Source organism: Dicentrarchus labrax, unplaced genomic scaffold (assembly GCF_905237075.1).
Source record: "Dicentrarchus labrax unplaced genomic scaffold, dlabrax2021, whole genome shotgun sequence".
Classification (NCBI taxonomy): Eukaryota; Metazoa; Chordata; class Actinopteri; family Moronidae; genus Dicentrarchus; species Dicentrarchus labrax.
Window position 1 is genome coordinate 951,940 of NW_026136715.1, and position 13,081 is coordinate 965,020.

The window sequence follows — 13,081 nt, forward strand, 5'->3', positions numbered from 1 at the left end:
AGGACAGACAGAGGACAGTTTGAGGACAGATTGAGGACAGACTGAGGACAGACAGAGGACAGATTGAGGACAGACAGAGGACAGATTGAGGACAGATTGAGGGATTTATGGAGTTTCCTGATGGACGTGTTGCTAAAAGAAGCTAACTGTCGCTAACTGTAATGTTAGATGCTGTTAGCTAGTTAGCTTGTACAGTTAACGTTAGTTACTGAACTGAAACAAAAGTGAAACGATCTTCCGAATTCATCCATCAAATTCTACAAAGACTAAAAACAGATTATTATACAATCCCTCCAGAAAAACGCGATAATGCGATCCCATAATTCGATGCATAATCAGCCAAAGTCTGCATATTTATGTGGGGCCGCATTTCTTCAAACACGCAGAACTTTCGCCGCATAAATTGCTGATTTCCGCGCAATATACACGAGGCTCGCATGATTTCAGAATCCCCGCATTTTCATTGCAAAAAAAGGTCAGATATATCTTATCAGAAAGTTGAAAAATGTTGCGTTTACTTCACACAAGAGCAGCCATTTTCCCCTGTTGCCATGGGAACGTTATGAAGTGATGTAATTACGCGACGTGAACGTCATCGAAAAGCTGCAAACCCGCGATGAAGCCGCAGTTTTTGCAAGTTCCCGCAATTTCATCGCATAAAATTGCGATCGCATTTTTTAAAAAAACGTGCCGCATAATCAAGGATTTTTGTCCGCAACAATCACAAAAAAACTCAGTGTTTGTCTGGAAGGACCGATTAAAGCTCAGAAGTATAAACTGTTCACTGAGAGTTGAACCAGCTCAGTTAATGACATCACTTCCTGTGTTTCCATCCAGCTGTAGATGAGACTCGCTTCCCTCTGACCTTCTGGAGGAAGTTATCACCACAGTTTAAACCAGATGTCCTCTCTGCTCCGCCCCAAGTGCACTATGGGATTTGCAGTCCTTTTCACTCTCCTCTCCCTGGTGACATCATCAGTGTGTGCTGGAGTGGGCGGGGCCAGTCAAGGTAAAGGAAAGGCTTATAGATGGACACGATGAACAGCCCCACAAAGACACATTTTTACAGCAGAGGTTTGGTTGTGTGTGCTGCGTCCTGTAGGTGGCGCCGTGCTGTGTCCTCTGCAATGTGTGTGTGAGACGAGGCCCTGGTACACCCCACAGTCTGTGTATCACCAGGCCAGGACGGTGGACTGTAACGAACTCCATCTGCAGAGAGTACCAGCCAACGTTTCCTCTGACACACAGGTAATGGTAACGCTCAGTAACTCTAGAAACACATCCAACATATTGTTCTGGCTTCTGCAAGCTCTCTTCGGCGCCATTAAGCAGTTCACACAGTGCGGTCCTCCTCAGGATGGCGATCCTCCTCAGGGGAGCGATCCTCCTCAGGTTGGTGATCCTCCTCAGGGGAGCTATCCTCCTCAGGGTGGCGATCCTCCTCAGGGGAGCGATCCTCCTCAGGATTGCCATCCTCCTCAGAATGGCGATCCTCCTCAGGATGGCGATCCTCCTCAGGGGAGCGATCCTCCTCAGGTTGGCGATCCTCCTCAGGTTGGCGATCCTCCTCAGGGGAGCAATCCTCCTCAGGATTGCCATCCTCCTCAGAATGGCGATCCTCCTCAGGGTGACGATCCTCCTCAGGGGAGCGATCCTCCTCAGGTTGGCGATCCTCCTCAGGGGAGCGATCCTCCACCAATTTGCCTCTGTTATTTGATCTGAAGCGACTTTGTGATGAATTTGTTGTAAATGTGTGTTTCAGGTTCTGCTGCTTCAGAGTAACAACATCTCCTCCATCACTACCGAACTGCAGAGCCTGACCAACCTCACAGAACTGGACCTGTCACAGAACCACTTCACACAGGTAACACACCTGTTTAGTCACATGACAATGTATGAAGCCATACATTAATTATCATCCACTATCATCCAATTCAATTCAATTTTATTTGTATAGCGCCAATTCATAACAGAAGTTATCTCAGGACACTTTTCAAATAGAGCAGGTCTAGACCGAACTCTTTATAACATTATTTACAGAGACCCAACAGTACCACCATGAGCAAGACCTTGGAGACAAGGGCAAGGAAACACTGCCTGTTAAAAGGCAGAAACCTAGGACAGATCCTTCGGCTCTAGGTGGGTGGTCGTCTGTCTCGACCAGTTGGGGTGAGAGAGAAAGAGAGAGAGACAGAGAGAGCGAGAGGCTCCAACAGGATCGATAAGAACCTGCGAGACGAGAAAGCACAAGAACTCCGGGGAAGAAGTGAAGTTAGTAACATGCATTAATGGAACATGAATGAGTGCAGAAAGAGAGAGGAAGAGAGGAGCTCAGTGCACCATGGGAAATCCCCCGATAGTCTAGGCCTATAGCAGCATAACTAAGGGATGGTTCAGGACTCACCTGATCCAGCCCTAACTATAAGCTTTATCAAAGAGGAACGTCTTAAGTCTACTCTTGAATGTGGAGAGGGTGTCTGCCTCCCGAACCACAACTGGAAGCTGGTTCCACAGGAGAGGAGCTTGGTAACTGAAGGCTCTGGCTCCTGTTCTACTTTTAGAGACTATAGGAACCACAAGTAGCCCAGCATTCAGAGAACGTAGTGTTCTAGAGGGGTAATAGGGTACTATGAGCTCTTTAAGATATGAAGGGGCCTGACCATGAAGAGCTTTATAGGTGAGGAGGAGGATTTTATCCTGACTGAAAATCCTCAAATAAACTATTGTTATGTAGAAAGTCACACAACTCTTTGGTGACTTTCTCCAGAATCTTAGAGAGGAAGGGGAGGTTAGAGATCGGTCTATAGTTGGCTAAAACCTCTGGGTCAAGAGTGGGCTTTTTAAGAAGGGGTTTAATTACAGCTACTTTAAAGGACTGTGGTACATATCCTGATAATAAAGAAAGATTAATCACATCCAGTAAAGTGCCAATTAAGGGTACGACTTCTTAAAGCAGCCTAGTTGGGATCGGGTCCAACAGAAACTGTTTCTCTCTCTCCGTCCAGGTTATCTCTATAGGTCTTTCCTCTCTGGGCCGGTTGGTGACTCTGTACCTGGAAGAAAACCACATTGAGGAGTTGGAGGACTTCAGTCTGAGGAACCTGTCCAGCCTGGAGGAGCTCTACATCAACCACAACCACATCTCCTCCATTGGACCCAAAGCCTTTGCTGGACTCACCAACCTGCTGCGGTAACTTCTTCTTTATTTTAACACTGTTTAAAGTGGGACCATTAGAACCTCCCAAAGGACCTTTAACTTTCTAAAACCCACCTGTCCACCGGCACCGACCTTAGGGTTAAGGTTTAGGGGTAAGGATGGGTCATTGAGGTTTAATCTCCTCAATGACCAAAACCACCTAAACATAGACTAGAACCACCTAAAGGACCTCAAGCGCCCCCTAAATTACCCCTATAACCCTCGAACTCTACAGGAGTGCCTGATCCATCTCAGTAACCATAACCTCTTAAAAGACTTAATATGAGGTTCATATGGTCACTGGATCATCCCAAAGGACCCCGAAAACCACATACGGAACCCATAGAACCATCTAAAGGATCCCTAGAAGCTCCTCAGTGACAACCAGGTCGACCCCAATGACCATTAGAACCTCCCGAAGGACCCTTGACCTGCTTAAACTTTAAGGACTACCTTAAAGGTCCTTCAGAATCTCTTGAATGGTCACTAGAACCTTCTCAGTTACCCGTACAACCTCTTTTCTGAACCCATTTTCTGCCCTCTGTTCGGTCCTTTAGGCTCCACCTGAACTCCAACCGGCTGGTTGCCATTGACAGTCGCTGGTTCGAGTCCTTGCCATCCCTGGAGATCCTGATGATCGGGGAGAACCCCATCCTTGGTCTGGAGGAGAAGAACTTCCTACCTCTGTCCCGCCTCCACAGCCTGGTGCTGGCTGGGATGGGACTGGCCTCGGTCCCCTCTGCTGCCTTCCTGGGCCTCGACTACCTGGAGAGTCTCTCCTTCTGCGACAACCGGCTCAGGTGAGTCTCTGGTTCAGTTCCCCTTTTAAACTGTCTCTCACTGTTCCATCGGATTGAGTGGAGTGTTGTTCTCCCGGTAGGTCTGTTCCTCGGGACGCTCTGAGCGTGCTCCCTAACCTGAAGTTCCTGGATCTGAACAGGAACCCAATCAGCCGAGTCCAGCAGGGAGATTTCCAGAACCTTCAGCACCTGGAGGAGCTGAGGTCAGTGCAAAAATAGTCTCCTGCATTTCTACAGATTTATAACAAATTTTCACTGTAGTGTGAATAACTTCCAAAATACCTGCAACCCAGATGATTTGTTTTTGGTTTAAGTTGTTTATAATGGACACACTCTGCTGCAGCTAAAAGTTACCTCAACAATACAGCTGCACCAAATGTTGTTTCCTGGTATGCACGTGAAGCAGAAGTGGGCTCTTATCAAATCAGACCAAATACAAAGCTAGTTTTCACCTCACGTACATGTTGTCCCTTTAATCTGTCTCACTGCGGTGGTTTGAGCTCAAAATAATCTGATGTTTCTCTGATTTAAAGGGGAACTTGGCAACTCTAGCCATTTCTTCGCTGTTTTTCACTTTTGTCGTCGCATGTTTTCTCAACGAGCTCCCCCTAGAGCTCTGGGACGTATATTTCAAAACACTGTCGTAAAAAAACTCACCTGCGGCCCCTCCTCCCCCTTTCTACCGCTGCTGATGTGCATTTGTTGCCGGGCAACTTTGTCGTGTGGAGCAATGTCTACAAAGGTGGGTAATACATTCATCGTCGCTTGTTCTTATAGCCGGTGTGTCTAACCGGTATTGAGGGGGGCGTGTGCGTTTATGTAGAATTGCCGTAAAGCAGTTCATGTTTCTCGCTCATTCTCGCTTCTCACGATACTTCCTATTTCCAACTTAACGGGACGGTAGTCCCAAAGTTGCAAGGTTGGTTTTCCGCCTGGGGACGCGAGGGGGAGCAGGGAAAGTCACCATTTTCACTGGAACAGGCCATTTAACCATCCAATGATTTCTAAACGTTGCCAAGTTCCCATTTAATGTCAATCAACGGATCAAAATGATGCTGAAATAACGACATCATGATCTGAACTCAGCAAACAACTCTTAAAATGCTTGTTTTCTGAATGGAGTTTGGTTGATCAGGGCTACGCTAACTTAGTTCATAGTGAAGTAAAACAGCTGGAATCCGTAACAGACAGACTAACAGACTTGCCAGGTAGTCACACAAACATATTTTTATTTAACATAAAACTGCTGTTGCAGTTTAGCCGACTTCATATTTTATAATTTTGTATTCTTTCAGTCTCCTGGTTGTTGTTCCAGTTGTGAAACAGCTCCCCCTGCTGGACAGACTCAGTTACTGTAACTGAGGGACTGAACAGTGTTAAAATAAAATACACACACTTGTATTATTAATAATAATAATAATAATAATAATAATAATAATAATAATAATTATAATACTGTTGTGTTTTGGCTGCAGTCTGAACAACATGGACGAGTTGTTGATGGTGGAACGATCAGCTTTCCAGAATCTTCCAGAAATCGCCAAACTGGAGCTCTGCAACAACCCTCGACTGTCTTACATCCACCCCCAGGCCTTCAGGTGTCTTTCTGCCTGTCTGTCTGTCTGTCTTTCTGCCTGCCTGCCTGCCTGCCTGCCTGCCTGTCTGTCTGTCTGTCTGCCTGTCTTTCTGCCTGCCTGCCTGCCTGCCTGCCTGCCTGTCTGTCTGTCTGCCTGCCTGCCTGCCTGCCTGCCTGCCTGCCTGTCTGTCTGTCTGTCTTTCTGCCTGCCTGCCTGCCTGCCTGTCTGTCTGTCTGTCTGCCTGCCTGCCTGCCTGCCTGCCTGACTGCCTGCCTGCCTGCCTTTCTGTCTGTCTGCCAGCCTGCCTGCCTGTCTGTCTTTCTGCCTGCCTGCCTGCCTGCCTGCCTGTCTGTCTGTCTGTCTGTCTGTCTGTCTGCCTGCCTGCCTGTCTGTCTGTCTGTCTGTCTGTCTTTCTGCCTGCCTGCCTGCCTGCCTGCCTGTCTGTCTGTCTGTCTGATGGAAGAAAGGACTTATCTCTGTTCTCTCCCTCCCCTCCTCCGTCCCCTCCTCCCCCCTCAGTGAGCTGTCCTCCCTGCGGACTCTCCTCCTCCACAGTAACCAGCTCAGCCTCCTCTCTGGGGACCTCCTGTCGTCCCTCCCCTCCCTGGAGGAGGTGTCTCTGCGCTCCAACCCGCTGCGCTGTGACTGTCTCTCCTCCTGGGGGCCTCACCTCGGCAACCAATCACACCTCAAGATGCTGGAGTCCTCCGTCACGCTCTGCTCCTCCCCGCCGCACCTGGTTGGTCGGGAGCTGCAGGAGGTGGTGGCGGTCGGGTGGGGCGCGGCCGACGGCGGCTGGGGTGGGACCAACAGCTGCTTGCCTCACATCTCTCCTCAAACCTTCCCCCCCGCCATCAACGTCAGCGGCGGGCAGCCAATCACACTGGAGTGCTGGGCGGACGCTGACCCTGCCCCCCAGTTCTACTGGGTGACGCCCACTGGAGACAAGGTGGGCGGAGTCACGAGTGTAGACGTAGAGGTGATGCATTCAAGAGCTTCCCGAAAATGCTGCTGGTGTGTTCAAGGAAACTCCCGACAATCAGTTTGTTCTGTTCCTTCCTGGTCAGGTGAGCTCGGAGGCGATGGCTGCACCAATCATATCAGAGGAGGGGCGTGGCCTGAGCAGAAGGAAGAAGAAGAAGCATCGAGTGTCAGAACCCGGAGCGTTAGTGATCGAACACGCAGAACCGTCAGACGCTGGTCAGTCTGAGCCTGTGGGGGGCGCTACAGCTGCAGGAGGGCTGACAGACATTCAGATATTAACCTCCCTCTGTCTGTCTCTCTCTGTCTGTCTGTCTCTCTCAGGTGTGTATACCTGTGTGGCGTGGAACATAGAGGGCGCGGACACAAAGAGTGTCTCAGTGTTTGTGGACTCCCAGGGGTCTGTGGGCTGGTGGTCCGGTGGGGGGAGCCGGTGGAGTGGTGAGCCCAGCAGAGAGCAGCTCTGGCTGGGGAACTGGTCCAGCCCCGCAGCCTCTCTGGTGGTGCTGGCGAAGGTAATATTGATAATACTGATTATAATATTCCTACGTTCATCATCTGTTGTATGTTTTCGGAGGTAATGAGACATTTACTGTTCCTGTTACCTGTGCAGGTGGTTCACGCCCAGTCGGTGGTGCTGGAGTGGAAGTTGTATCCCAGCGGGGGGCCTTCGACTGCGGGTCTGAACCAGCAGGACTCCCCCCTCCCTCTTCCCCACTGGATCAGTGCTACCGTGCACATCGACAACCCCCAGATCAGCTACACCGCCAAGGTGAGCACACCTGTCTGTGGTGAGTTCACTGTCTGTAATAACAGTGGGACAGTTCAGTGTCTGTGGTGAGTTCACTGTCTGTAATAACAGTGGGACAGTTCAGTGTCTGTGGTGAGTTCACTGTCTGTAATAACAGTGGGACAGTTCAGTGTCTGTGGTGAGTTCACTGTCTGTAATAACAGTGGAACAGTTCAGTGTCTGTGGTGAGTTCACTGTCTGTAATACCAGCTGGTAGACAGGAAGTGATGTCATGACTCTGTAACTATGGTAACTTATCTCCACCCCCCCTCCTCGCAGGTTCCTGTTGATGTTCAGGAGTATAATCTGACTCACCTCCTTCCTGCCACGGAGTACCACGTCTGCCTCACTGTCTCCTCCTCTCCTCCCTCCCTCACCTCCCCCTCCTCCTCTCCCAGCTCCTCCCCCAACCCCATCTCTACCTCCTCCTCCCCCTCCTCTCCTGTCCACACCTCCTGTTTGAATGTCACCACGAAAGAGGCGGGGTTCTCGGTGGAGATGGTGGCGTCGCGGCGCAGCAGCGTGGCGCTGGCAGCCGTCATGGGCTCCATGTTCGCTCTGTCCATCATGGCGCTGCTGGTTGTCTACATGGGCCGCCGCGTGCAGCAGCACAAGTCCTGTGGCCACTCGCTGAAGAAGTACATACAGCACGCCACGTCCATCCCCCTGAACGAGCTGTACCCGCCACTCATCACGCTGTGGGAGAGCGAGGCCGAGAAGGACAAAGATGACAAGGAGGAGGAAGAGGCAGGAGGGAGAGTGGAGGAGGCGGGAGGGAGTCAGATCGACACCACAAAGACTTACATGTGGTAGCTGGAGGAGGGGGGAGGTTTTAACTGACAGACATTGGAGGGAGTTTATGGGAGGACGAGAAGGAACGAAGAGAAACTGGATGGATGGAAGAGAGAGGTGACTCAGTGAAGAGCCTGACAGACAAAGTGTTGGGAGAAACAGAACAGGTGGATAAAAAACAGCTCTCAACATGCATTAAATTCACACTCAAAGGACCATTCTGCTGTTTTAGCCCATTGATTATAAATCCTGTCTCCTTCACATTCTCATCAATTTTCCAATAATCCATCAGTTTTCAGATTGATTAACTTTCTTCCTCTATGAAACAAACTTTACAAATATTTAAAAGTTTTCTTTCGAACCTGTATGTTATGTAATGTTCTTAAGATCCAGACGTCTGATGACTAAAATCCTTCATCCGGTTCAAATCTAGAGTTAAAAAGTAACAAGATCTAAACAGTGGATAGTAAACAGTCATTGTATGACAGCTTCTGATTATTGATTATTGATCAACTCCATATAGAACATAGCTCTAGAGTTTATACACTGTTTAATATTAGAAATTATAGATTTAATTTGTTGGTTCAAAAGAAATATTGCTTAAATAATTAATAACACCAGAGCAAACATGCTCTCTGCAAAGCAGTTCCTTTATCTTAAAATCAAATGGATTAAATATTATTGGAAAGCTGTACAAGTAACACAAGTTCAGCAAATTCCTGTAAATTCACCACAACTTTTCTGCAAATCTGACCAATCACCATAGTTCCTTTGAGTTTCACCAATCAGAGCATAATGTTGAGCTTTGTCACTAAACTGCTAGAGATTGTATTCTCACTGGAAGAAGTTGCCTTCGATTTTCAATGAATTATGCAACAATATAATTTACACAATTTTTTCCACTTTTCACTTTCTCCTGAAATTTCATTGCAAAAAAAGCCTAAAAACATTGCAATATGCATCACAATGTTTGAGAAAAACTGCAATGAAGTTAGGCAACTTATGCTGCAACAATCTAAAAAAAGCTGATGTTCACAACACTAAAATACTGAACTGAAATGGTCACAGTTTTCTTTGGCTAAGATGAGACTAAAATGTCCACACTTAATGTCTTCAGAAACTTTACGACAAAACTTCACTTCACTTTATTTTACTTTACTTATACATTTGACGTAGTTTTGAGATATATAAAAGAACATACATATAAAAGAATTAAAGAGACAAAATTTGACTTTTATTCATGTCTTAAGTATATACTATATACTGCTACGTGCTCACTACTTTATTTAAAAATATGTAATAGTACTTGTGAATTTGAGGGGTCAGAACTTTGCTTTCAATTTAGCTTTTACTTAATTTAAAGGTAAAAATATCAAAGAGTCAGATTTGACAATTTGGGGAAATTAAAAGGACTAATAACTTTACATTTGTGTTTAATTCACTTGGTCAACAAATGTAAAAAATATAAATGCATTGAAATCATATAATCAAAATAAATCGGTTACAAAAAGAGATACTATTTCTTAATGAGCTCAAACTGAGACTGAGAATATAAAATTAAGGTGGGATTTAGAGGTAAACAGGATTTGTAGTTAATGTGCTAAAAGAACACCAGTATGTTTCTGTCCTCTGATCTTTATATTGCTTCCATCAAACCAGCTTCAGTTCATATTTACTTAAACATGGACAGCTGTTAAAGACCTTAACAGATTGGATTTCACTCAGATCTGTGTCTCACACTGCGGAGGTCAGTAGTTGTGCCGTCAGCTGGTTTAAATGGGACGATTCTTCCTCCAGCAGCATCCATAAAGAGACTTCTCAGTGCAGATGAACTGCTGAGCTATGAATGGAAATGTTACTGGATCTCTTTCTCTTCTGTCCTCTTCCCTCTTTCTCCTCTCTGTCAAGCACACTGACAGTCGCTGTACTGTACAATCTGATTATTGTAATTTAGTTCATGGTGAACACAAATGCAGCACTTACACTCAGCACAGGCAGCCACATGGAATATTTCACTTTAAATGTTTTCAGAGTAGCACTTAAGGGTCCCGTATTCAAATCATCTGATTCCCTCAACAGAAATTTCACATATTTTAAAACTTTTTAAAGGAAATATTGAATCAGTTGAACATTTTATACGACATAGATGTCCACTCATTCCCTCTCTATTTGCAGTTTACATTGCACTGTTGGCTGCAGCTTAAACAGCCAAAATATACATAAAACTGTATGCTGATGACTTACTATTTTACAGTCAGAAATTTAAACATATGTGTGTACTCAAATTGCCTGCTTTTCTTGACAGAAAGTTCATATATTTTGAAGCAATTTAAACTCAATTCAAACTGTATGCAGATGACATACTATTTTACAGTCAGAACATATTTCGATTTTGATTTTATTTTTGTGTCATGCACATAAAGTGCCCAACCCTCATGGGCTTACAAGACACAAAAAACAGTATAGCAGCAGATCAGCATTAATCAAACATTTGATTCCATTACAAAATTACAAATTATACATTATGATATGGCTCGGCCTTAAACAACAACAAAATATTTTGCCTTTTCTCCCAAGCTTTTCATAAAAAGTTTGCTACAAGAAAGGCTCTTTTCTTTAAGTACAATTTAAGTTTTAATATATATATGAAAACTTGAATTATATATATGTATTAATTCAAACTGTGTTCAGATGCCATACTGTTTAACTTATAAATTTATATATTATATATTAAATTAAACATATTATATTGCATGTTTTTTATTCTTTTATTTCATTTTGTTTAACACAGACAGGAGGAGACATACAGACATTTACTTTCTATGTTCCCCTGTTGTTAGAAAAGCCCACTGAAGTTACACATTAAACATAAGTCACTTTCTAGTGACTATTTTTTATGTTTTGTCATTTGCTTAAATTGCTTTGTCAAATTCATGTTAAACTTCAGTTTTACTGTGAAAACCTCCAAAAGCTTCCAGTAACTAACAGAATGGTTTAGTTAGATAACGTTGCATGTTTGTTGTTATATCTGCCAGAGATCTGTCGTCTGCTCTCTGTATGTTAGGAAGTGGTGTAAAACTGTTTCCTCTGTGATGACCTCATGTTTTCCAGCCAGCAGACGTAGTGCTGGGATCAGGCCTTTGGTCTGTAGTCACTTTCAGATCAGCTTGGAACCAAACAAACATTAACTTTCTGTCTGAATACAGGACCTTTAATCCTCCAGAAACTTCACTTTACTTGACGCAGTCTTCATCAGCACAGCATGAATGCATCATCTGCATATTCTATTCATTCTGCATTAGGAGTGTGCACAACCCTGCATCCGTCCTGCAGCAGGATGGGTTCAGGTCACAGCTCAGTCACTCTTACATCCATGTGAAGAATTTTATGGACACCCACTGCACGGACACTAACAGTGACCACGTTGTGCTTTTTGTTTGTTCAGAGTTATAATCTCTGTTTTATATCCTGCAACTCTGACTTCTTTTGGATTTGTCGACTTTCCAGCTGTTGATGATGTTGCACTGGTTGAGGTGAAGGTGCTGCATGCCTTTGCACTCATTATTTAAGACTGTTTGTATACAACCACGTCTGTGTGACAACCTGCAAACTGTTGGACGGGCGAAGAATTTAACAATTACACAATTAATCTGATTTCACCAGAGCAGAACAATTATTTCATGATTGTAAAAAATGCAAAGGTTCTATATTAATGCGATCAATTTCTCATAATTACAAGAAAACATTTTATATGTTGAGGATGTCAGAATTAGGATATAGTTTTATGAGATACAATCCTCACAATTACAGGGATCATATCTTCTTATTGTTAGGTTGTTACGCTTGTTTTCTTTTAATTATAAGACAAAGATCTTAAAAATATGAGATTGTTTCTTTATTTTTATGAGAAAATTGTGTCATAATTATAAGATACAAACAAGCAGATCTTTTGCTACGCAAACCTGGCAACTCTGTGTAGACCTGACCGTGCATATCCAAATCTACGCCTGTTGTTTTCTCTTCATTAAGAGATTTATGAGCGTTTTCTCCTAATTTAAAAATTCCGATCTCATAACTATGAGACACCAAATCATAATTATGAGATCCGTTAACTGTAACATAAAGATCTTTCTATTTAGAGAATTTCTTGTCATTAGATTAACATCCCTTCCTAAAAGATATTCTATATGCTAGGCTAATCTATGTTGAAAAGACAACCACATTTGATAAAAGATAAAAGAGACATATATATATATATAGTCACAGTTATCTAATGTTAGCAAAATGCTAGCTTCGTAGCTAGCTAATCTACATCGTTAGCTAGCTAGTTCCTGTCTCATCCATCAGTTTGCAGGTTTGTTGTTCAGATTTTTAGCCAAATATTCCCTCAACTGTCTGTCAACCAAAACACTTCAGGAACAAACACCCAAAGGATCCTCTGGGCATTTTAAAGAATATATATTCTGTATATACACACACACTATAGAGACTGAGTGTCTTTGCTTCTCTGGTTGCAGGTTCTTCATGGTGAGGACTTTCTGGGTTTTTCACAGTAAAGAATCTCTTGTTGACATGTGAAGGTGTCACCTCCCACTCTGGGAAATTAAAATCAGCATAAATTAAGAACTGAGTATCACTTTAAATCTGAATTTGAATTTGATTTGAACATCGATCATCGGTCTAAACCCAGAGTTTGAGGTGAAAACGGAGTAATCATTACACTGCTCCTCTGGTGTCATTTTCATTCAACTTGACAGTAATATGCAGGGTATTTTGTATATTTGAAGACAACTGTTGCTTATATTATTATTATTGTATTTATTACTCAACACTGAGCACCAACTGTAACTAAAGATGTGTGTGTGTGTGTGTGTGTGTGTGTGTGTGTAAGGGGAATATAATATAAATACTCACTTTGTCACTCCACAGCCTGCTGTCTGATTAC

General features: G+C 44.2%; 1 protein-coding gene across 3 annotated transcripts in view; it reads left to right on the plus strand.

Annotated features, from left to right (window-relative positions):
- si:ch211-180f4.1 (uncharacterized protein LOC100144405 homolog) overlaps positions 1-13,060 on the plus strand; it is an 18,715-nt gene extending 5,655 nt beyond the window's left edge. For 2 of the 3 annotated variants that reach the window (XM_051426783.1, XM_051426784.1), the window contains 12 exons: positions 838-1,009; positions 1,103-1,248; positions 1,763-1,864; positions 3,006-3,190; positions 3,754-3,996; positions 4,077-4,199; positions 5,472-5,594; positions 6,093-6,552; positions 6,641-6,773; positions 6,879-7,069; positions 7,168-7,326; positions 7,624-13,060. In XM_051426783.1, coding sequence (XP_051282743.1) covers positions 901-1,009; positions 1,103-1,248; positions 1,763-1,864; positions 3,006-3,190; positions 3,754-3,996; positions 4,077-4,199; positions 5,472-5,594; positions 6,093-6,552; positions 6,641-6,773; positions 6,879-7,069; positions 7,168-7,326; positions 7,624-8,157 — 2,508 coding nt within the window. In that variant the 5' untranslated portion in view covers positions 838-900 and the 3' untranslated portion in view covers positions 8,158-13,060. The remainder of the gene's footprint in view (positions 1-837; positions 1,010-1,102; positions 1,249-1,762; positions 1,865-3,005; positions 3,191-3,753; positions 3,997-4,076; positions 4,200-5,471; positions 5,595-6,092; positions 6,553-6,640; positions 6,774-6,878; positions 7,070-7,167; positions 7,327-7,623) is intronic. The other variant, XM_051426785.1, reaches the window with a different exon arrangement.
- The last annotated feature ends 21 nt before the right edge of the window (positions 13,061-13,081 follow it).